At 35.5% G+C, this 25,297-nt stretch overlaps 1 protein-coding gene across 1 annotated transcript in view; it reads right to left on the reverse strand.

The window, feature by feature from the left end:
• The window catches only part of LOC134744927 (Kv channel-interacting protein 4-like), a 187,638-nt gene that overhangs the window by 116,257 nt on the left and 46,084 nt on the right, over nt 1–25,297 (reverse strand). Inside the window, exon 3 of the mRNA XM_063678875.1 lies at nt 23,008–23,028. Within this exon, the coding sequence (XP_063534945.1) occupies nt 23,008–23,028 (21 nt within the window). The remainder of the gene's footprint in view (nt 1–23,007; nt 23,029–25,297) is intronic.

Below are 25,297 nucleotides of genomic sequence, written 5' to 3' on the forward strand. Positions count from 1 at the left end.
GCTAAGTCAACGCTTTGGGTTACAGGGTTTAAGACGTCTTTAAAGTGCTCTGCCCAACGAGCTAGCACCTCATGCTTGTCTGTGAGACGTCTTTCCTTGTCACGCGAATAGATAGGTGCTATTTTCCTACATTTCGGGCCGAAAACTGCTTGAATACCCTGAAAGAACCTGCCCATTTGGTTTGTATCAGCAAGGTGTTGCAATTCATTCGCTTGCTCATTCCACCATTTATCTTTTTGCTCGCGCACTTTCGCTTTTAAAAGTAGTTGAGCAGCCTTTATAACCTGTACATTTGTTGTAGATTTGAGCGCAAGCCTATATTCTTCTACAAGACGCATAATTTCAGGGTCAGAGTTGTCGAACCAGTCTTTATGTTGTTTGGGCGGTTTTCCAATAGTCTCGGAGGAGACTTCGTACAGCTTTGTAGCAAAGGCACGCCACTGTACGTCTACAGACTCTGACTCAGATGACGATGTTTCACTACCAAAGGCTGCATCAATGTCCTTTCCCAGTTGCCTGTCATGAACAAGTTTGTTGGTGTCGAGTCTACTAGGAACCTTGAGGCATGCTCTGCGTGGTGCTTTTAAAGTAATCTTTAGTTTTGACCGAATCAGGCGGTGGTCGGTCCAGCCCTCGGCACCTCTCATAGCTCTCGTAATAAGAACATCTTGGATGTCCCTTTTGCGCACTATGACATAGTCCAAGAGATGCCAGTGCTTGGATCTTGGATGCATCCACGAGGTCTTGTACTTTTCGGGCAGCCTAAAGTAAGTGTTTGTAATACACAGTTCAAACTCTGCACACAGAGTCAAAAGGTCCAAGCCATTAGCATTGCATCTTCCGACACCGTGACGACCGAGGATACCTTTCCAAACCTCGTACTCTGCGCCGACTCGAGCATTAAAATCTCCTAGAAGTATTATTTTGTCATTTGATGGTATTTTGGTGAGGATATGGCGGAGATCCTGATAGAACCTACCCTTATCTTCGTCCGAAGAAGGCAGCGTAGGAGCATATACGCTGATAAGATGGACGTGCTTAATCGATGATAATTGAAGCCGAAGTATCATCAAGCGATCACTAACACCCACTGGCAATTCCTGTAATGATCTCGCTATATGGTTGCGTATAGCAAAGCCTACTCCACTCGCTGCCCTTTCGCAGGCAGGTCTACCATTCCAGTAGTAAGTATAACCACCTTGCTGCTCACAAAGCTCTCCACTGTCACTGAGATGGGTCTCGCTAATCGCTGCAATGTCAATACTATACCGGCCCAATTCCCTGGCGATGAGAGCGGTTTTTCGCTCAGGGCACAAGTTGGTGTCAGCATCTAGGAGCGTTCGAACATTCCACGCCCCGATGCATAGATCTTTACATTTAAATGTGAGTTTTCTTTTTCGACCGCGTTAGTTCGATGTCCGGATGCCCGCGGTTTGGCATCTGGGTGAGGGGTGAGACGGACTATGTTTAGGCCACCTTTTCTAGGCCCTTCCCCTGATTGGGGAAAGCAGAGCGATCCTAAATAGGGCTGCTTTGCCGCCAGACGTGCTGCCGAACCTGTCCTCCCGCCTCTGTCGAGTCCAAGGAGCGACCACTCTCGTCTGACCGCCTACGTGCAGAATGCCAACTAAGGCCCGGACACATCGGAGTCCGGAACCCCACCGCCGACATCCCATCGCCGGAGGACTTTTGTCTCGTTGTCCATTGAGAACTTTGCCAGGGTCATCCGCGCGTGACTAGATTATAGTGGGCAAATAGATGCGCTCCTACAAGCCCACTGTCTCGTTCCCCGCCTCCTGGCACCAGTGGACCGTGTAACCGATACGACTGGTAGAGACAGGGAATGCAGTGACTTGCCAACGCCCAGGTGAACGTGTGAATTATGGCATATCACGTAGGATCCATTAGTCGCCTCTTACGACACCCACTGGAGGATAGGGGGTGGTGACATTCTACGCCGGCACCACACGGGCCCTTTGATTACCCTATATTATGTGTTAACGTTCCATCTCTAGGCAGTTTGGGCTATTGGACCTATAACACAATCTATCCAATAGCACAATGCTGACGGGACCTTTATTTTACTTACACATGAATTTATATCATGTTTTCCTTCATCGACGAGCGACTGATAAATATCATTAGAATTTTTTCACATTACAATTTTGGTAATATATAAATAATCAATACTTAGTAATTGAAACGAATAATCATGATTAACTATAATAAATAAACTATAAAAATATTTATAATGGTTGTCCTTAACAAAAGAGAATAATTATAAATACTATTTGCACTATAAATTGAAATCTCTGCACCACAAAGTCGGTCAGTTGGTCATGTTATGTTATTCGCAAAAATCCCGCGATCGACGCGGAGAGCCATTTGTAATTAATAGAGGATTGAGCCCCATTGCGGATTATCGGGGATCCATTCTCGAATGAAAATTCGTCGCAACTATTAATAGATTTGAATCGCATTGGTTCTTGCGCACCCGCATAAGTGAATATAAGCGTGTGCGAAACACCGATGATCAAAATGAACTAGATAAATTGAATTGAACTTAAGTGGAACAGATTCAAGCGGATTGCTTTCCCAGATTACGGACTGTTGACTGCGATAGATAGCACTTTATGACTTATGAGAACCGCTCTGCTGTGTTAACACGATACTCGTATTACTTAATTAAATTTGGTGAAAATAAAACTAAGCAAAATGACGACACTTTAAATAAACTGAAAGCGTACACTTGTTTACTATTGACTCATTAAGAATTGGAAAATAGGACAATATCAAAAGCAAGCAATAGGTAAAAGAGTTTTTTCGAAAGTTCAATGTATACCTTTATTTTATTACAATTATGCAAATGTGCTAACTACACTTAAATTTTCTTCGGACACATCGGATTATGGCACATAACAGGCAGTAAAATTAATTTTCCATATCGGTTAAATGTCGCGATTCGGATGCCATAAATATTGCGGCTTCAATCCTCGTTTACACTGAAACTTAACAGGAGTTTCCTACCGTTGTTTTTATCAATCGCGCGAAATCTTTCCAACAATTTCAATATTAATCTTTGGATATTGCAAGGTTCGTAGGTACTCTAATAATAAACTCTTTCAAATTTAAACAAAATGTAATAAACGTTGTGAAAGTTTGATTCCTTAATTTAAGAATTGAACATTGAATTCCGTATTGAAAGGTATGTAAATAGTTATTTGTTTTACAAGGGGGCAAAGTTGTTGTATAACCGCTCGTGCTAATATTGATACCCGAGCAAGCGAAAGATTCCAAATTTGAACCACGAGCGTAGCGAGGGGTTCGAAAAGTGGAATCTTGAGCGTTGCGAGGGTTTCAAAGCACGAGGGTTAAACAAATTTTGCCACCGAGTAAAACACAAATTTTTTCACCACACCAACACTAGGAAAATACTAATTGTAAAATATCAAAGAAAATCAAAGAAAATCAATTCAATATCAATGTTATTAAATATTTATCATTCAAACTCATCATTTAAATTCAATTCTACCAGCCAACATAAGGAAACAACTCGAATTTTGCATTTGATTACTTTGCCCCACATGTGGATAAAAAGCAATTTTCTCATCAGTTTTTGAACAATGAACAATCAAGAGAGCCTTTACCAGCTGGTGTGGTGAAAAAAAAATTCAAGTGGCAATACCTACTGACTGTTTCGGCATGTTTATTTCTAAGCCATGTGGTATCGTTTGCAGATGTTTTTGCTTATTACAAAATAGAATTTAGATGACATTAAGAAAGGATAAAAACGGGTAATTCAGCAAAATTTTTACTAAAAACCGGAGCGAGCTCAACAGTTCAACTTTAATGACCCGAAAATCGCAGCAGGCATTTTGTATTTATTTTTGGCGGCTAGCTATCCACGGGACAGCCGCACGACAAGGCTTAATCTAAGCGGGATTGCGTTGCTTAACGCTGAGTGCCCGTCTCGCTTTAGCGCTTGCTCGCTCGCTTGCTTTCGCGAGCGATAATACGAAAACCGGGCTGCTGTGGTTAGTTTTCTTCGTACGGTTTTATTAGGTATTCAAGAAAGTGTTAAAATGTCCTTATCGCACACATAATACTATACATTTATGTCGGCGGCCGATCATAATATCCGCCCTATCGTAAAGTTCCTGTGTAATGTTTTGACGATAGTCACATTAAACCAAACGATAGGTAGGATAGGTTCGTTAGGTTGCTTCAGATGCCTGAAGGGCATATTGTCCAGAAATAGGAGCTTCGCGTAGCGGGGCCGCACCGACTCAGGGATTTTCACGTTTCACGATATGCCTAGGAATTTCATGATCTGGCGGATATTACGATCGGCCGCCGACATTTTTATTAGGTATTTGCAAAGCGCTTTTAAGTCTGACTGGCTGGTTGGCCGACCATTGCGGAAATTAAACCGGAGAAGCTGAGAAATATCCTCCCTGCTACAATCTCAAATGATGGTTTAAATTTCTGTCCTTCGTCAGTTGCTCTCAAAATCTCCTACTTGCTACTCCTATTTTTGATTCAAAGTTCTACAAAAAAAAAACTGTTTCAGTGGAATGCACTGCCGCTCGCTAGTTCGATAATTCTAGAAACATATTTTACAATTACTTAATACGAGTAGCATACATAGGTATTGCTAACTGAGTTATACGTCTCACCGCTCCCTAAATCTTACACAACAAAACCAGCCGTGAACCCGAAATATTTGCAGTCAAAATTGTTAACGGAATCCGAAATTGGATACTTGGTAGCGTGCCACGTCCGGGCCGTTGACGGCATACTGTGTAGCGCCGCAAACTAACGACCGCAGATCGTTTGGGATCGGAACGATTGCGCACTGTATAGAGAGAGTCTCTAAACGATAACTCACTCGAGAGTTTAACCCAGCGAGGTTGAGCAAACTCGAACCCGGGACCGAGCTGTTATTGAAAAAAAATACTTAACATTTGGTTCCTAAATGTATAATTGTATATAAATATGTATGTATGACGTAAGAACTTAAAAGCTCGCTATAAACTTATAAAGCAACAAACACGGCAAAGACAGCTGAGCTGCCAGTTGCCCCTGCCCCATGTTGCACCATGTTGCCCCATGTATTTAGTCGCTCAAATCTGTTTGTAAAATACTTATAAAGGTCTGGCCGGTTCCTTTCAGCGGGGATAAAGATTGTATTATTGTTGTATAATTTTCTAACAATATTTTAGAAGCTCTTCCTAAGCTCTCTAGCCTCATCCGAAATCCAATGAACCCACTGTGAGTATGGGTGCCGGTGACTGGACTTCTTAGTTCCGTATCACGTAAGTATGTGAATAAAACATAGGTACCCCAGCGGCTGTCATGGACATGTCCAAAAGCCTGATTCAGATTTAACAATTTGTTACGCCTCTCATCTTATTTTGATACGACCTTGAAGATCACTCATGCCGATTGGTGCATGCGAAAGGAAGTGAAAGTCGGCGAGAGTTGCGCACCAATCACCAAGAATATTGTCGAAGTCGTATCAAAAACAGTTCAAAACCATAACAAATTAATAAGTTAGGATCGACCTCCTGATGTAGAATAAATTTAATGATATTACTTTTTAAATATTAATACAGCCCGGCAGTTTGAACATGTCATGCCCGCTTAACAGTATTTGCTTACGGTGGCGTTGTTGATCGGGTCGCCACTTTACCGAATGAAGGTTGAGGGAGGCGATAGCTGAGATACGCGTCATAGTCAGTTAGTGGGTCAATGGCAAAAAATTTTTACATAGGGACCTGTATTTAGTCTAAAGTTAATTGATATTTATGCGTATGCTATAGATTTATATGTGTATGAATAAAGTACAATAAATACAATACAATATAATTTACATGGTTAATTTTCGTAACACAAGTGTATCAATTCACTTAAGACTAAACTAAACAAAAATTTGAAATTTCCTCTTGTGGAAGCCGGTCTGTTTAGGCTTACACGGGCTACATGTTTTGTTTAAACTTCATTTTTGAGTGGCATTGACGTGAGACACTTTCTTCGGTTCTTGTTCGTTTGATTTTTGTTTCTTGTTTTTTAATTAATCTTCTAACGGGACGGATTAATCTTCTAACTAAGTATATAGTACATTCAATTTTGGAGAGCCATTTTTAAAACCATATATACATCTCTTACGATCATTTGATAGTAGTTTATATATATTAGATACATTTATTTTACTTAAGTTCTGACACTAAGAGACAGACATCTCTAAATAATTAGACATTTAGAGGCTGTGTACATCTGTGTAATTATCTAATATTTCATTTAATTGATATTTAAATCTCCTTATTTACTGATTTCCGCACACTTGAAAAAGTCCACAAAATTTAAACCTGATTTATGTAACAACGAAATGTTATAGTTTATAAATTATTATGGTGTTCATATGAGTTATACGGAATACTTACACGGAAATATTCTCACGGATTTAGTGGTGGTATATAAGTGAAACACAGTTAACCCTTATCTTAGCGTTGTAACACCCGTGATACATGGAACATTTAAAAATCTAGCTGGTCCACTTTATTACCTAAGAAAACAATTCTGCTATAAAGATGTCGAGTTACTTCCTTTATTATAGTAAAAAATAATGCACATAAGTTTCATTGTAAGTTAATTAGTAATAAACGACTTTGAGAACAAATCAAATTATTTATTAGATATTTTGATTTGTGTTTTTTAAGTAGTCACACTACTATATATAAACTATAAACTGTAATAGCTGCTTTTTTTTGTTTAATGCGATATATTAAAGAAAAAAAAAATAGAAGAAGAAGATGATATTTAACAGACTTATTTATAATTGCAACTGTATGTCACAATATGGGACTTGTCCTGAAATAAATATTATTTATTTATTCATTCATTCATCCATTACATGTTTTAGTTTTATTAAAATCGACATTTTTCTTTCAAAACCTAGGTATCTTGTTTTTCGAGGGATTGGCATTGTATCAAATATGATACATATGATTTCCCGTTTTTTTTTAGTTTCAGGTATTTTCAGCCAGCCTTTGCCTTGCCAAGTAAGGGTTAAAAAATCCAAAAAGTCTTATTTCAACGAACGCTCGACCCGACTTGTCAGCTCCGTGTTCTACATGTGAATAAAACATGCGTCAGCGGCTGCCACGGAAATGTTCCGTCCTGTGCAAACCTCGTGATGTGCCGGTTTCCATGTACAGGGCTATCCGGTTCAATGCTACAGAGATTTACCGCCGATATACTTAGGTATTAGTGTAAGCTATACTTACACTAATATAAAAAAACATGCCATTAGTGAATCACTGAAATTCATTCTAACAGTAAGTAACAGCTGATGCTGCTAACAAATCAAGCGTGCCGTTTGTTTAAATAAATGACAATACCTAATAGCTAACTACTAAGGAAGATAAAACCAAGATATTATGGTAATCGTATCGTATTTGTCAGAAGCAGATCCAATAGGGTATTTGACTACTAGTCAAATCAGTTTCTTTTTTCGAACTGTGAAAATGATTTTGCTACTACGGAATTTATAGGTATATGAAACGCTAGCATGTGACGTCAAAATCATCAAATTTATACGAGTTTTAAAATAAAAATTGAGTCTAAATATAACTGCGGTCTACGTTACTCTATAAAGCTTCTGGTCCTTTATTTCATGCATGGTATAAAATAATTTATTTTAAATACAGTCAAATGCCCTATTATACAAAACAAAACACTAACAAAACCGGGTAAATCTTTAAAAACCGTCGCATTTACACTGCTGAAGCATTTTAAATCTTTATAAATGTCCCAGAAGCTGGTTAAAATGCAAGCCGTCCAAATCTGGATAAATATGGATGCAGCCAGATAAGACTAACTAGGGCTCAGCGAAACCTAGACATTAAATAAAAATGCTATTGTTGAAGTAATTGGCTTACGCCATCGTCGTCGCTATGAATTAAACCTCATTGTTTTGGGAACAAAGGGATTTTGGTTTTAACGCTCTGTACTCCTGTAGTTATTGGACTATCTTGGTTTTTCATTAAGTTTTTTGCCGTTACTTATCTCATTTATAAATACGACAGCGCGTAAGTACCTACCGGAAATATAATTATCTATAAATGCTAATGTTCTATGCAGCTGCATCATCCATACAGTGAAAGGCAGTTACTGAGAAATCGTTTAACTGTATAGATGTATTAGTTCCTTCATGTAGAAAAAAATCTGTATTCATTAGTTCTACTATTCATTAATAGACTAGCGGCACTTTCATTTCACTTTCATTTCCCATGGAAATGTTAGGACGTAAAATTTACAGTTCTGTAATGACGCATTTCCATGAAACCTAAATATATCATAGGAATATTTAATCAATATTTTACAATTTATAAAAACCGGACAAGTGCGAGTCGGACTCGCCCACCGAGGGTTCCGTATTTTTAGTATTTGTTGTTATAGCGGCAACAGAAATACATCATTTGTGAAAATTTCAACTGTCTAGCTATCAGGGTTCATGAGATACAGCCTGGTGACCGACAGACAGACGGGTCTTAGTAATAGGGTCCCGTTTTTACCCTTTGAGTACGGAACCCTAAAGAGCGAGAAATATTGCAGAAGTTGTAAAACCAGCGAGAAGCAATTTTGTAATGAGTCTGCGCCACGTTCCCCGGAGGCCGATTCAGCGGTCGAGTACGTCGCAAGTTGCCATCAACGTCAACTTATGTTGGGCAACTTTAATAATAACTCGCTGGAATGACGTCACTAGCTGGATCAATGATATATTTTTCTCATGCTACATCTTCTGCCAGACAAATTATCTAGGACTTAGGGTTTATTACCAAACAATCTGTCATCGTTAAAACGTTCGCAATTTTTTTGTGTGTGGGAAATTTCTTAGTGGCATCAATCAGCCCGTTATTTATTGTGGTTGGTGCAACTGGCCTTTAGTCTACAATGGAAGTGCACCGATCGCATCCGACGAACAGGTGAACCCGTAAAGCAGCTGTTATCTTATTGGACAGTTATAAAGATTTGTCTAGTAACAAAGAAGTAACTGCGAAAATCAAAACTCCTAGTTTAGTGTTTAAATACTTTACCTACTTTATCATATAAATGTGAAAGTAAATCTGTCTGTTACCTGTTAAGCCGCGGAACCATTTTGGCTGCAATTTGGTATTATGATAGTTTGACTTTCCGGGATGGACGAGTTATTCTTCTAATAACAAAGCCGACAATAAGTCATAGTCATAAGAGGCGGATTTTGGCTGAAAATTTGATCTGGATTTGTTTTAAATATGATCTGTGCATAACAAATTCAGATCAAATTTATAAGGAACCTGTTATTACTTATACAATCATAATACGCCTCCTAGACTGGCAAAGTCCTCCTCATTATTAATGAGAGGGTCACAGGCGTCACAGCTGTCCCCTTGCGGATATGAATTATTATTTGTGAGAAATAAGCTGCGATCTGCGTTTATTTTCCTTGACCCTTCAAGTATGCGTATTTACAAAAGGACTAGGAGCCTTACCACGACTGCCTTAGTAGTGTCAATCTGATATATTCGCTAACGTCTGTGTAACTTTCTTTCCATACATCTCGGGCGCACTAAGTGAGTCAAACTAGTGGTAGCCGTATAATATTCGTATAACTAGAGCTCTGTTTCTGACCTATTCTTAGGAGAAATTATAATTAAAGTTGCTAAGTAAGATATGCTTTTGGTTCAATATTGCATAAAATATAGCTAAACCTATCTATTAAATGGTCCTAAGAATGTCATATAGCCAATATTCATAATATATGCATATTATAAGTTAATTAAACTGTATTTGTATGCATGCAACTGTGCTTACTTATGGCAAATAAATATTTGATTGATTGATTGAATACCAGGGCATCAACACAGCGATTCTCAACTATATATATATACTGTAAATATTGTAAATGCAATTTCATTATAAGTCCAGTCGATGTTCTGACAGGGCAAGTTAAGGGATACTTCTTTACCCGAAAGCGTATACTTACTTAGGTACGAACAACTCAAAACAAAACACAACCTTACTGCGGTCGTACCAACCAAAGGCCTTATTGTGGCAAATAAATGGCGATACTTTAAGTGTGATTTGTCACTGAAAATGAATAATTACAGTGTTGGGAGAAAAGAGATTGCGACCAATTTGGGGACCGGAAACGGAAACGCCCCGGACGAACGCGCTGTACTAAAATGTCGGGACTCGGGACAGTCATATTTAATGTAGTAATTCGCTTTTCACGATACTATCGGCTGTGTATGTATTTTGAGCAATAAAAAAATAATTTAATTTGACCACATGTAGACCTGTTTTTTTTTCTGTTAAAGATGGACATCTTATATATATTTTAATTTTTTTGTAATCTGATAAAAAAAAGGATTCCTTTAGGATTTGTACTACTAATGTGTATTTTTTATATGATTTGTCTGTCTGCTTTAATGAATAGTATTCATTGAATATATATTGTCGATTTTTTTAAGGTTAAAAAAAACCGTTATTGCATTTACGTTCTAATCAAAAAAAATATGCATTTTAATTGTTCGAAATACCTACTATCAAGTCCTTGCCAGAGAATAAAAGTGTCTAAATAAAAAGTGGAAGTCTCTTTTTTGATATATCTTCGCTGTCTACTATTGAACTTTCCACTGACTTACTAACGAGTCAATAAACATCCCTAATGAAGATCCCACACAAACCCACCTGCCAACTTTTTCAAACCAACTCGGCTCAAAGTGGCTAACGTCCAACTAAATCACTAAAGCCATTTACTTAATTGCTGGCTAGTTTGCTTAAAGTTGAGTATTCAGGGACTAAGTTCCGCTTAAGTGAAGAAAGTTTGTCTTAAGTGGTTACTAATAGGTGGAAGTGACGCTTTAAAAAGCATAATTGCTTGCAGCGTAACCAACGGTAAGAGCAAGAGGATTAACAAGCGCTTTCTTTAACGAGTCTCGCTTTGTTTAGAAAAAGGTTTTATAAAAACTGATTGTACAGCGTCTGTAGAATGCTGCAGTGCTGCTATAAATGAATTCCCTTGAAATAAAATAAATTATTAACCGAGCGTTAGTGAAGGTCTCCGTTTCAGCTTGGGCAAAAATGATTTCTTATATCAGGATGTAATTATCTATTCGTACAGGGGCCCGTTTCTCAAAAGCTTGTAATTTGTAATACAAGCGGATGTCATTTTTTGATAGCTTTTGTTAGAAAGGGACTTCCACTTGTATTACAAGCTACAAGCTTTTGAGACACGGGCCCCAGGTCACAATTCTCAACCGATTCTCGTGAAATCTTGTTAAGCAGGTTCGATGATTAATATAGTTTTTTTTGTCCATTTAGTTTTTATAAATTCCTGAAAATGGCAGAGTCATACATTAATTCAGTTTAGAAACTGTAGCCATTCCTGCACGAGACATGTCTGGTGCTATGCTAGTCCTTTACTGATAAGGCTAGACTTTAGACAGAAGTCAGCTGGCAATAGAGCAGCCTCACTCCCACGGCCACTGAAGACCGCACTCTATGAACGCACTTCACGCGCTCCACCGCAGAAGTGGAACCTAAATCAGTTAAGTGAATTTACTTGAGAGACGTTTGCTAAGGCGAACGGCCAATGAGATTGTATTGAAATTCATAGCTAGAGATGGCATAGCCTCACAACTGATGTATAATTTTGTACAAGCTACTAAAGTTTTGAAATTTTATTATAAACGTTGTACTTGTGCGCGTTAAGATAAGATTTCTTCAAGCGCGACGTAGATATTAATTAACTGTAATACCTATCATAAATAAAAAATGTTTCCTGTTCAGTTTTTTGGAGTTTAATCACACCGATCACACTAATACACGTGAGAACATCAGAGACACCAAATCATATATTGAGCAGCGGTGTGTCACGTTGAGATCCCTCGGATGATTTGCTAGGTATCTGCTTACATCGATTTTAAAAATAACCAAGAACATGTTGACGCAGTTTATCTAAAACTGGCTGAGGTTAAAATTCTTCCGAATATGAATCATTCTTCTCCTTCGCTTCATTAGCCGACACGAAAAGTTGGAGCCGTGTTCGTAAGATGAATGCGCTAAACTTTGTGAATTCCGCCAACTATCCAGCTGAAATTCAAAAGTTATGGAGCCTTATTCTGAGATAAACCATTAATCAATTTATTAATTTATTTTGTGTAATTAACCTACAAATAAATGAGCAAATGAATAAGACCTTAAAAATTTACATCTTTAAAAAACAATTTACTAGAAAACATCTTCAAATCTTCCAAGACTAGCACGTTAATTTAATTTTATCCCACACATTACAGGCAATACACATATACAATTCACTTAATAAAGGCAACAGTTCTTGCTAACCTTTTTCTCCTTTATCAGAATAGCGAGCCAGGAACATATTAGATTTATTGCCGACGGCAGCCAAGTTGCCGCAAATATTTCAACTGGTTGGCAGTACTGAAAAATTAACTCTACTTGTTGATAGTGTGTCTGGATTGTTTATTGTTTACGACATGGATGTTATTGTTTTTATTTGTAAATACTCTTGTAAGGGCAACGGTCTGACTTATTTTTTTCTTCTTCTTTGTCCTACCCTTATCCCAGTTTATCTGAGGTCGGGTCTTCCCGTACATTTGCGCCAAAGAATTCTATTTCGGGTTGTCTGTGGGTTAGTTAATATTTTTTACTATAATGTCTATAATATTCATTATAATTTGTTTAATTTAGCCGTATTATTTGAGAAGAGTCAAGCCAGTTTTTAGAAACAAAAAACTTAATATAACTTTAACATTATTTTTGTCAGAATATGATTTTCTTTTAACATACCTATTTACAGCGCCGTGGATCGAATGCAAAATATCGGTAACTTCACGTCTGTTACCATCAAATGAGATTCTTGTACAATGTAAGTACACGTAACTGTAAATAGTATTTACAGTAGTAAATACTTATAAGAGCGACGAGATCTTACAATTCCAATTGGACAGAAACAACATAGTCTTTAAGAGATAAAAGTCTATTTACTTCCTATCATTCCATATAATGGGCACGACACCTACAAACACTGCAATGTTGAATCACAATGTAAAGTGCAGTGCAGTCCTTATATCATAATAAGCATCTTGTTGTGACGTTCATAGGGCAATTAATTCGGTAGAACAATAAATATAAATAGGCAGCTTGACTACGTCGGGTAAAAAAGAGCGAAAATTCATAATTATGTCTTATATATGTTTATACGTATTTCTTTCATTAGGTATAATATAACAGCTTTACGAATTTCGTCCATTAGTTAAATCAACTTTAGGTATATTCGTCTATTAGGTATTTCGTTTCTTAGGTATTTCATCCACTAGGTTATTTGAACTTAGGTATTTATAAATTTAGGTCGTTCAATGTTTAAATAAAATGATCGCTAAGTATGTAATTTAAAATTAGGTTCATCGAGCATAGGTATTTAAATTTGAGGTAAATCAGTTTTATATCTGATATGTAGGTATAAGAAACCTGTATAAGTACTCCTTTTTCGAAGAACAACATAAATACTCGAGAAAACCTCTACTAGTATTTCTGTATATGGAAAAGGGGTGACTTAATTTTCAATCAGTAAATGTTTAAAATTTATGAGGCTTAATAGCTGGAATTACTAGATAAACGTCCCTTAAAATCCTCGCCCTAAAATATTGTGGCACGGATTAATTTAAATTAAAATAGTTTTGTGCTATAATGGTTTGTTTACCGCCTTATAATAAGTATTTAATTGTGCTGAAAAGTGAAGATACCCCCATTGCAGTGATAGCTATAGAGTTACAAAATCTGACTTACATAATAATAAAATATTCAAAATCGAGTCCTAAGAATAAATTCAATTAATAATTTAGGAAATAGCTTTCAAAATTAATATTGAAAATTTTCGGTTATTGAATTGAAGATGCCTGGAGGCCTTGGTCAATTTTTCTTTTGTATATGATATTTATTTCGTTTATAATTTAAATAGTAGTACTCTACTTGTAAAGAATACAAATTAAATTATTTTCATAAGAAAGTAATTTAATTTGTTTTTAGAGTGACCCTGAATAAGTCACAACAAATAAAAATAAAATAAAAGGTCTGTTGCCTCACTCAAGGAGTAGTAGTGTTTGTTTTGGCATTTTCTCAAAGGTTAGCTGGATAAGTTTGCCTTTGAACATATAATATTTTTTACTTTGCTTTGTCTGTTTTATGTAAACTTGTTTAGGTTAAATAAAGTGCCATACATACAAAATCATAAATTCAGCAATATTTGGAAAACTGTCAGTTATTTACATCCCAGAGTAAAAGTTTCAACTTAAATCTGACCTGAATAAACTTTGTACCAGCTTAGATTAATTACAGCCGCCTGGAATATAAAAATACAGCGGCAAAATTCTCGTCTAGTGATATAACATTTTAATTACTTTTTAACTGTTCGCGGGAGATACTCGTAATTAAGTTTTATTTACGTTAAAACGCATAATTATTCGTATTTTCCTTGCGTCGCAAAATGCTCTCATTAAAACTTAAATTTATTCATAAGTATTACAATTAATATGCTTTTACATGAGACTTTAAGGAAGATTACATCTTCGTAATCTACCATTGTTGGGATTAAGATCCATTTCATTCGTCTATTATATATAATTATGTTCATGAATTCCATTATGTCTATAATGACAATGACCCATGAGTTATCCATATAGGTTCTAATTTGTTAGTGTTACTGTTGTTCCCGAAATGGGAGACTTCAATAGTTTTATTTTTGTATAATCTTATTTACTTTATAATACAATAATTTAACTAATGAGTTTAGAAGTGTTCTTAGAACGTTAATATCTGGATAATATTATTATCTTAAAATAAATAAAACTCCCTTTGATCCCCGTCGTCTTCTTCTTGTTAATTCCCATGGGTGACCTTTTGCTTATGTATTATTTTAAGTTTATGAGTAACCTACTTACTTCTAACGGTCTAAGTTTATACAATTTGCAAGTCGAGTAAAAAATATATGTATAAAATTAGAATGGCTTTCGCTTATAATTTTTCATGGTCACACTTATTATACAGGATGTCTTTTGCAACACGTGCAAATAGTTAAAACATTATATTACTCTCAAAGGATAAAACCTTTGTTTCACAAATTTTAAAAATTATGAAATATTTAGACTTCCGGTTTTTTATACAATTTAAATATTTAACTTCAATGTGCCTACATCATATCATCATGATTGTAATTGACGTTACTTAAAATTCGCAATACCTACATTGCGTTAGAATAAACTTCAAAATGAACAAAAATCAAAAAACAAGTTATTTTTAAAAGTAGTTGAAGAAATGTTGGTCAGTTTGCGGAGTACAGCCTACAGTTTAATTAATTGCTCGTGTTACAGGCCACACCCGGTATAAAGGGTAATATCATTATCAATAATTTAAGATATACCTCTTGAAGCGAAAAGCATGAAGATTTCTCTATTGAGAACTAAGTGCTTTGTAGCGCCTAATAATAATAAAGTTCGAGAGCTTAATATTTAGTGGAGGACTCAGCGCACTGGAACTTCCAGTACACTTTATTAGCTCTGCTACAAATAAATGAAAAACGGAGTAGCGGAATTCTATTACCTAGGTTCCAGGACTACTAAGATTACCTTGTGATATTATTGTTGAAATTTTCTACGAAAACGAAAGTCTGTTATTTTGCAAAGAAATTCACTGTTAGACCAAGAAAAGTCTGCAGAGATTTTGAAAGCTCACGCAGTGTCAGTGTTATTTATACGTCATAATTTCATAGAAGTTTTTTTAAAAGACGTTTAAAATAACACCTGCACTGCGTGTGCTGTCAAAATCTCTGCAGACTTTTCTATTCGTAAATAAATTAGTTTAGATAACGAGCATAAATAATATGAGTATTTTCATGTTTGAACTTTTGTCTAAGTAAATAAATTAGAAATCAAATAAAGTAAATTTGAAAACTAAATTAATAAAACTATCTCCAGCTCTAAAAATAAAGACCTTTAAACAGTTGGAACTCAGTCACTTCTGATTCAGTGAATTGGTCAAAGTAACTAGGTATCTGTCTAGTCTAGTTTAGATTAGGTGCTCCGCTATTTAACACATATCTAAATATGTATGGAGTTAGCTGAAGCTAAGCATTCCTATAGTACATGGGTGATGTTTATTGAAGACATAACTTTAGGTAAACTACTATAAAGGTGGCTTTGAGATCCATACGAATTAAGCATACTCGGATATCGCTTTAATACTGGTTAAAGCGTACCAGCTGTGAACTCGGTTAGGTAATATAGCTATAACAGCTTAGATCAAAAAAGCACATTCCCTTTCTTCTGCAAAACTATTCTACAGTTCTAGTTAAAAAGGACGTAACTGCATTGCAAATTAATAGCGAATAAGCCTTTTTTCATGAGCTCTGAGTATTCATCTTGCCTTTGAGCCGCCTTAACTCGATCCAAGATGGCTACGAACCCGCATTAAAGATATTAAAATTTAAATTGTTTCAATGGATCGTTTGGTTTTAGTTTTTACATTGCATTACTGTGACAAAGCAAAGTAATATAATATAAGAAATTACTTTTTTTCTTCTTTTATAGAATCACCTATTTTAAAAATATGTACTTTACAAATACTTATCGCAGACAATCAATATTTATCAATATATGTTTAGGAACTTATTTTCATAAGTTCACAGAAGTATATAATAAATCTGCTTAATTTTTTTAAGCTTGGAACCAAAGGACTGCTTCGTCCGAAATCTACACCCAGAGGGCTATAAAAAAACCTTCAGTTATTATTTCCGCATTTTAGCCAACGCGATTGCCCCACTTTCGTCCAGCTCCAATCCAGGAAGAATTTCCCTAATAAACAGTATGAAAATTTCCGTCAACGCCTTGGTATCCCGGGATCCCAGCAATACAATATTCTCGTATTAAACTCGAAAAGAAATGCAAAAGAAAAAATACATTTTTTTTGTTTAATAACAAAGTTGTGAGTGGCGGGTCCGTTTCGGAAGGCCCGCTTAATGTTATTATGATAAAAGGTTTTTAAAGTTTATTATTACAACTTGGATTATGGATTATTTGTTTCTTTTGGCTTTCTTTTGAAAGAAATGTTTTTGTAAACTAATTCGTATTTCCCTGCCACAATATATTCTTCATTGATCAAAATATTTTTTTTCACCTCTCTAGCTCGGAAAGCCCTTTTTTATTCTTTAGAAACAGATGATAGCAAAACTGCATTAAGTTCACAAGAGTGCAAAGAATATTTGAAATTTGAACGTATTATTAGTTACTTTATTTAAACATAATAACATGTAAATGCCAGCCAAATTTTCGCCCATCTGATTAAATGGTCTGATCAAATCAGGTGGTGTGGACGCAAACATAATTTTGTATTGAATTGTATTCAATTAAAAACATATTTATGGTGAATTTTATAACATGATTGTGTACACACTTAAAATCTTACAAGAAATTTTATTTTGATTCATCCATTTTAATTATTATGAACGCATCACAAGTAACAATGTAAACTCAAAATGCATGAAACGGAACGCACCCGAATGGATTTTTTTCTTGATTCTTCATTTAAAAGTTAAAACTTTTTTCTACTTGTCGAGTATAATCTGTGTATTACAACTTCATATGCAGCACTACAACCTTACTCTTTTCAACGTTGGATAGTCTATGGCACTTCCGACTCAAGCATAAGAATTTTAGCGATACGGTTTAGTCAATTATAAAAATTTTGGAAATAGAACTTCATACATTTCGATAAAATATTTCTTGTTTAAGGAGACTTGATTCAATGAAAATTAGCCTACTTAAACACGCTGCTGCGTCGCATCTGCTTTGTGATTGGTTGGCCAACAAAAACATTTTATTTTATGTTGTAGTAGAAACAATTGCTTCATAAGTCAGAAACGCGCATGTGACACCCTTCATATAGCAACATCCATACTGACGAGAACTAGTAAATAGGTTTTTATATTGTTTATATTTTTTATACCTTTTGTCTATGTCTGTCACTCATATTGTTTTATATTTTGTTTTAGTTGTCAGTAAAATCTTGTTCATGTAAGTCAGCTTTTTCGTTTCTGCTTTCCTTAAACTATCGATTTATTTAAATGCTCACAATTCTCGGACACATACCCTACGAAAACAGCTTAGCCATGCTTGTTAGTCTCCATAGGCGACGGTGGACAAAATCGAGAAAAATTTAGCAAGGAGCAGGTACCAGGGCCTCATGAGTTACGAGGAGGTGTCGTTGACCAACGCGCCGGGGGCGCAGGGCCCGGCGGCCGGGGCGCGTACGAGTATGAAGGTATCGGGGGCTGCGGCAGCTCGCGTATCTTAGCTGTATTTAGGTACCTATATGATTCTACTAGTTGAAGTATTTTTATTTGTCTCGTAGAAAAAGTATTGTATATAAAGTGATATAATCAAGCTTTTTAATCTCGTACCTTACTTAAGCAACTCAGCAAGCTTCGTTGCTTAAACACGGTAGGTACTCGACTGAAAAGCTCTCTAATAAATTATATCACGATTGTATAAAATACTATTATTGCGTCGGTGTTTCGTGCAAATCATTGCAATTTATACGCAAATTCTCGAGTTTCCGTGTGAATATGAGTCTCAAATGACGAAGAGGAATTACAATTGTCGCCATCATTGCGGCAAGCCATACAAACTGCAGAATTAAGTACATTTGTTGCCCGAAAAATCGCGAGTAAAATATGTCAAAGCATTCGATTTATTCAATGAATGGAGGCATAAAAAAGGAGCTAAAACGTTCTCCGAAACGGTGTTATTGTCATGTTTCCTCGAACTCGCCAATTCTAAAAAGCCAAGTACTCTTTGGAGTACATTTTCAATGCTGAAATCAACTCTTAAAATAAAGAAGAATGTTCATATTGAAAAGTATCCAAAGCTAACGGTATACCTGAAAAAAAAAGTCAGTCGGTCACAAAGAAATCGAAGATTTTCACGGCTTCAGATGTTGAAAGATTTTTAAATTAAGCGTGTGTTGTAACACTCACTACGCTCAGTATTCTATTTTCGAACCATTCGCTTCGCTCAGGATTTTATTATCTAGGTTTTTTCTAGGTTAAACCAAAGCATCCATTCGCTAGCTCGTAGTTCAACCCTAGAATCCAATTCGCTAGCTCGTGTTTAAATTCCACACTCGGGTAAAATACAACTTTGCTCCCTTGTATAACAATTAACTATTTTTGCTTTTTATGTTTACAGAGAAAAAAATTCGAGCGTTAGGCACAACTACACTATGTACACTACTACTCGTACGTTCAAATATTGTTTAAATACTTAATATCAGCCTGATGTAAAATAAACAATCGTTTCAAATAAAATTTTATTTTATTTTAGTCAATGTGTATTTATGAAATTATCTTTCTAGGAAATACGCTCAAACAACAGCTTGTCACTAACGTACAACACTAACGACCAGGTTAGCCGAAGGCTAGCTCTTTAAACTCCAGGCAATTCCCTAATGCTGTCATCAACGCGAAAAGCCGGGATTCCATAACAATGACTTAATTCAATGAAACTTTCTTAAGTAAAATTTGTTTGGTGAACTTTTGTGGTTACTTCGCGGGTCTTGGTAAGAATGTAAACCGGAAAAAAATCGACAAGGCCGAAATGTATTATGGAAGTTGCGCGACTTTAAAAATTTTCAATGTGGGTATTAAGTCTCAATTGTTGCTGAGATTGTATTTGACATGTAAAAATTTGAACAAGTTTGGGAACAAATCAAATTATTTTATTAAATATTTTGATTTGTGTTTTCCACCACTCCGGCCTTCACCACTACTATTAATGTACAAATTTGTTAATATATTTTAATATTTTATTGTAAATACTCCCTAAGTAGATAATAAAGGTCATATGTGGTTAAATATATAAAATATTGTGACCAGACACTAAATAACCGCATAATGTAAAACGGACTAAACATAACTATAAAAAATGTAAGATTTTTAATGACAGTGACCGTGTCATACCCTCCACCCTAGCAGGGAGTCTATTTCCTTACGCGAAAACCTTAAGTTTTAAGCTCGTTGCATGTCAATCAAACTGTATCGAGGTTTCCATAAGATTCGATGGCCACCGGCTTACCTATTTCAAAGCCGCTGAATGCCTATTACTTCAGCTATACATATCTTATTAACACTATTTGGGTACGTACTTGACGTGTACTAAGTAGTGCAAAATATAAGCACCTATAGTGTACAAAAGTTGAGTAGCCAAAGAGTAAAAATGGGACCCTATTACTAAGACTTCGCTGTCTGTCTGCCTGTCTGTCCGTCTGTCACCAGGCTGTATCTCATGAACCGTGATAGCTTGACAGTTGAAATTTTCAGAGATGATGTAATTCTCTTGCCGCTATAACAATAAATACTAAAAACAGAATAAAATAAATATTTAAGTGGGGCTCCCATACAACAAACGTGATTTTTTTTGCCGTTTCTTGCGTAATGGTACGGAACCCTTCGTGCGAGAGTTCGACTCGACCAGACTGGACCAGACCGTACAATATGCAAACATTAAAAACTTGCTCTATTTTCTTGGTGTTATTATAGTAACTTAAGTAGATGATATTTTATTACAACAACATTAATGTTTTATAAAGTTCGCTAAGATTTCGAAACTCCAATAACATTTTATCAAGCTCGTACACTGAACAAAAGGTCTCAGATTTCTTTGTAACAAAGACGAGTGTCCATTTGCGGAAAGTGGTCAACCTCTCGCCGATGCATTGCCGATCTAACGAGCTGAAACGCCACTTGAATCTCAAACTTTCTACTTCTTAGTAGCCGGTTCGAATTCTAAACTGAGAATGCCTTAGAACCTGTTCCGTCTTTAAAACTGAAATAGATAATATTGTCTTCGGTTACCGCGATAGTTACTCATGAAATAAAACTATGAAAACGGGTGACCACGAACGCTGTAAAGGGTTCGAAACGTCGGGATGTATTATGAATTCAATATACGCGATGTAATCCGTTTTCATAGTTTTATTTCACTGAAATAGATGTCATATACAAAAGAAGTATTGACCAAAGCCTCCATCCATAGTCCAGGGCTGGGATCGAACCGGCGGCGGCAGCTACTATAACCAATAGTTAATGTTCTATCGTATTCATCCTTAATATGCTTGTATGTGAAACCTGCATGTAAAATCATTGTCAGTGCTGAAATATTTCCAAAATTGGGTTACAGAAACCCAGTCCTGTCAATATCTGTGTTGAATATACGATTATATTTAATATCTAAGTGAACTGAATACAGAGTAGATTCGTGAAACATTAATAACTTTCAAATTTACTTACCATTCACAGCCTCAATGATGTATGTATGACTGTAAACAGAGTTCTAGTTGTTAAAGACTAAAAATCTATTATTCAAAATGCACTATTTATATGTTTAATAATTTTGTTTTACGTAACTATTATTTTTAACTGTCTACTGAAACGTACTACAATGAAGTTTTGAATGAGTAATGTGATAAAACAATTGTCACTCACTTGTGAACTATTTACGTATGAACTTCTACAATGGTAGGTATAAAGTAGGACTACACCTACTTGTTGTACCATAGATATACTTATATTTAGAAAGTGAGGTCTACGTCATGCCAGAGAACAAGAGGACAATGGATATATTACTAGCTAGCTACCCCTTAGTAATATTATTTCATTAATCAATGTCAAATAAATTGAAATATTGCCTTAGCACTAAGTTGCAATCAATTTGATATCGTCTAAAACATTTACAGTGTAGTACGAGATAAAAATATCTTCATCATTAATTAAACTAAGTGACGCACATTCAGAGACTTGCTTTGCAAAGAAATAATCCGGCTGAATCGATTTGCAACTAAGTGTATTAGATTTTAAGTGTTCCCAAAATATCGATAGGTTTTATAGATTATTCTCGAGTGGCTAAGTTCAAAGTAAAATAGGTAAATGTTTTTTCGTTCACATTATTTAGCAAGGTTATGGTACCAGAATTTGGGGTCTATTTATTTCTATCGAATATTATTTTATGAAAATCAATAAATATGAAACTAATAACTAGAAACAAAAATAAATCCAATATTTATGAATGAATTCCTAAAATTGTTATTTTGATACAAAGGAAAGTAAGGAATGACATTAAAAAATAAATTAAAAGGCTAGCACATACATTTAATACATTTCAACACAAGACCAGATTTAAAACTCCGAATGGCGAATACTAAATGCAGTACATTTTCAAGATAGCAGTGACATTATAAAAACTATCGATATCCAATCTATCGATGCTAAAGGAACACTATAAAATATCCATTTAGTGTATTGCGTCCCGAAGCACGTGAGGGGCAATAAATACTACATAATTATTAAATTATGCCTAAATAGAAGCGACTTTTTCACTTGCAAATGAGTTTAATGTGTGAAATTTAATGTAGGTATGAAGTAATTGCGATCCTCCCCTACGAACTATGCACCAATGATACCCAATTGTGTTTATTAACAATTTAAACTCAATCTTTAATAAACTAATAATGCCTGTTATGTATTCTTAAATTAATTTAATAGTAAAATAATTAACAGAAAAGACGTTAGGTGTTCTAAATAAAACATACCTCCACCATTTTTAAAAATATTGGTAATTTTACTCCTTGTTCCTTGTTCTTTGTATATGCTTTGGGACACCGTTACCGTACTATTTATAGCTGGTGACTGAGTAGAAATAACATAAAATTTCTAAATTCTAAAAAAAGGGAGTAAGTACGTTATTTTATGGAAACAACTTTTTTTTTACAAGTTGATTGAAAACTACATGCATGTGTTTGATGGTAATAAACACAAGGGGCGTTAAGTAGTGTGAGGGGTGTAAATTTGAAACGCTAGTGCTAAGTTCATGCTTAGTTTGTATGTTAGTGGCTTACTCTCTGACTGCTCTGTGAGACCTGGGGAACATAGCATCAAGTTAGTCTATAGGGTACACGGTGTTGGAATGGAAGAGGTGGTGTTCGCTACTCGGGTATGGTAATGTGTAACTTTTGGCTTAGCTTGTATAACGTAGCTTTGTGAGTTATGTTTCGCCTAAAGCAAGGTAAATTTGAAGACATCTCAGTTACTATATACTTGCAATGCACTTGAGTTAATCGAAATTCGAATCTTCAAACTCACATTCAAAACTCTTAATACAGTCTGTTAATAAGGAAAATGTAAATATAAGAAAAGGATTATCAGAGATTTAAATATCGACGGTGGAAATTTGCAATGGGAATTTTAATGGAAAGTTAGGTGGGTGTTAAAACTATTTTGAGGTTAACCGATATAAAATGTTGGCATTAGTTGAATATGTATGGTACGAATGATTAAAATATCAACACACTATATTTAGAGTATTATACAGTGCATGTAATTAATCGAACCTGAAGAAATCCTCCTCCCTTCTAAGAGCTGGTAAGTCTTTCAATCAGCTTTGCAAACATCACGATCTCATCGATCTGTTCTGCGATAGCTTTAGTTCGATACGTAAGCTAATGACTCAGGACTTTTCCCACTGTTAAGTGTTAACAGTGGAAAAAGTGTTAACATTGTATCTCTATCCTGTTCTTTTTTCTCTCTTTTGTTCTTCTTGTTAACTGATTAAACCAATTTTCCCTCTCTAGTAAGATAAGTAAAGTATATTTATAAGTTAGTAAGTATTATTAGTTGTAATTTCGCACACCATGCACTTTACGCAGTTTCTATCTGTGGAAACTTGTAATTGGCTCACTGCTTCTATGTTATTACCTAACGTGTTACTTCAGCTGTAATAAATAAAATAAAATAAATATATAAATTGGTGTCCTTCGTGAAAAGATTAAATGTCTCCCACTGTTATTAACCTGACAGCTTGCTGAAGCTAAATCGACTCAAGCCGGCTGCCAACTTGCATTCGGACAAAAACATTGAAGCGGCATTAGATTTGTAAGTGTGTAATAATCTGTTAAATCTGTTAATCTGTTAATAATCTGTTAAAATAGAGCTTCAAGCTATATACTCCTATGCAAACCAGTTGGAACCTAAATACATACCACCTACTATTTGTGTTTGCAAACGCTGCCCGGTCACCGAGAGCGATATGTTTGTCCGTCGCTCGCGTGAACATGCTAAACGTGCCTAAACCCCCAGTGATTGTGACAAACAACACACTGTCGCTAAAATATAGACTTTGGTTAAAATTTCTACTTAGATAAATCTCTGGCTTCCTGCCACTGGCTTCTATATGCAATAAATATGAGGATATAAATAGTGTTAGCGTTCTGAAAAGTAGAGAATACTTTGTAAGGGTACATTATAATATATAAAATAAAGAAAGCCGACAAACTGTGCGTTTCTCTAGAAACTTCCTGCCTCGCACAGCTAAACTGTGGAATGAACTGTCGCCTGCGGTATTTCCGGACCGATATGACCTTCAAACCTTCAAGAAAAGAGCGTATTCCCATCTTAAAGGCCGGCAACGCACTTACAACCCTTCTGGTGTTGCGGGTGTCCATGGGCGGCGGTAATCGCTTTCCATCAGGTGATCCGTCTGCTCGTTTGCCTCCTATTTCATAAAAAAAAAAAAAAAACGAGTTTTATTTATAATAATTAACAAATTAACGAACCATGGAAATACAAAACAATTACTGGCTTAGTGAAAATCAATGCTGATGATCTTGTTATGAGAAACGATTAGAGGAACGTTTCATAACAATAAATAACCATCTTAATAGGCCTCGTTATCATATATTTTACGAAGACGAATAGATTTTTATTTGAACATTAAGCGGAAAATTGCTACACAGTATGAATTTTATGTGCTTGTATGTGCTACGAATCGTAGCGCTACGCCTTACATAGGTTAAATTAAAATATGAGGGTTATTTTAAATCTAGTCCCATGTATGAAATCATACATTTTCTTTTCAACACTAAAATCCTTTATGTTCGCAGTAAATGACGGAACGTAAATTGATTATAAATATCACTCAGATCACACGCTTGCTAAGGCACAGTCAATATATCAAACCAGTAAAACATTAACATACATAAATATGATTATTTGCATCTATTCCCATTGACGTTTGATTGTATCCGCAATAATACTAAGCCTATATTAACCCTTTATTACGCAATGTAGGTTAGAAACAATATATTTTTTGACCCTCTTTTGGCATTTTTTACTAACCAAAATCAATAGAAT

Source organism: Cydia strobilella, chromosome 10 (genome assembly GCF_947568885.1).
Source record: "Cydia strobilella chromosome 10, ilCydStro3.1, whole genome shotgun sequence".
Classification (NCBI taxonomy): Eukaryota; Metazoa; Arthropoda; class Insecta; order Lepidoptera; family Tortricidae; genus Cydia; species Cydia strobilella.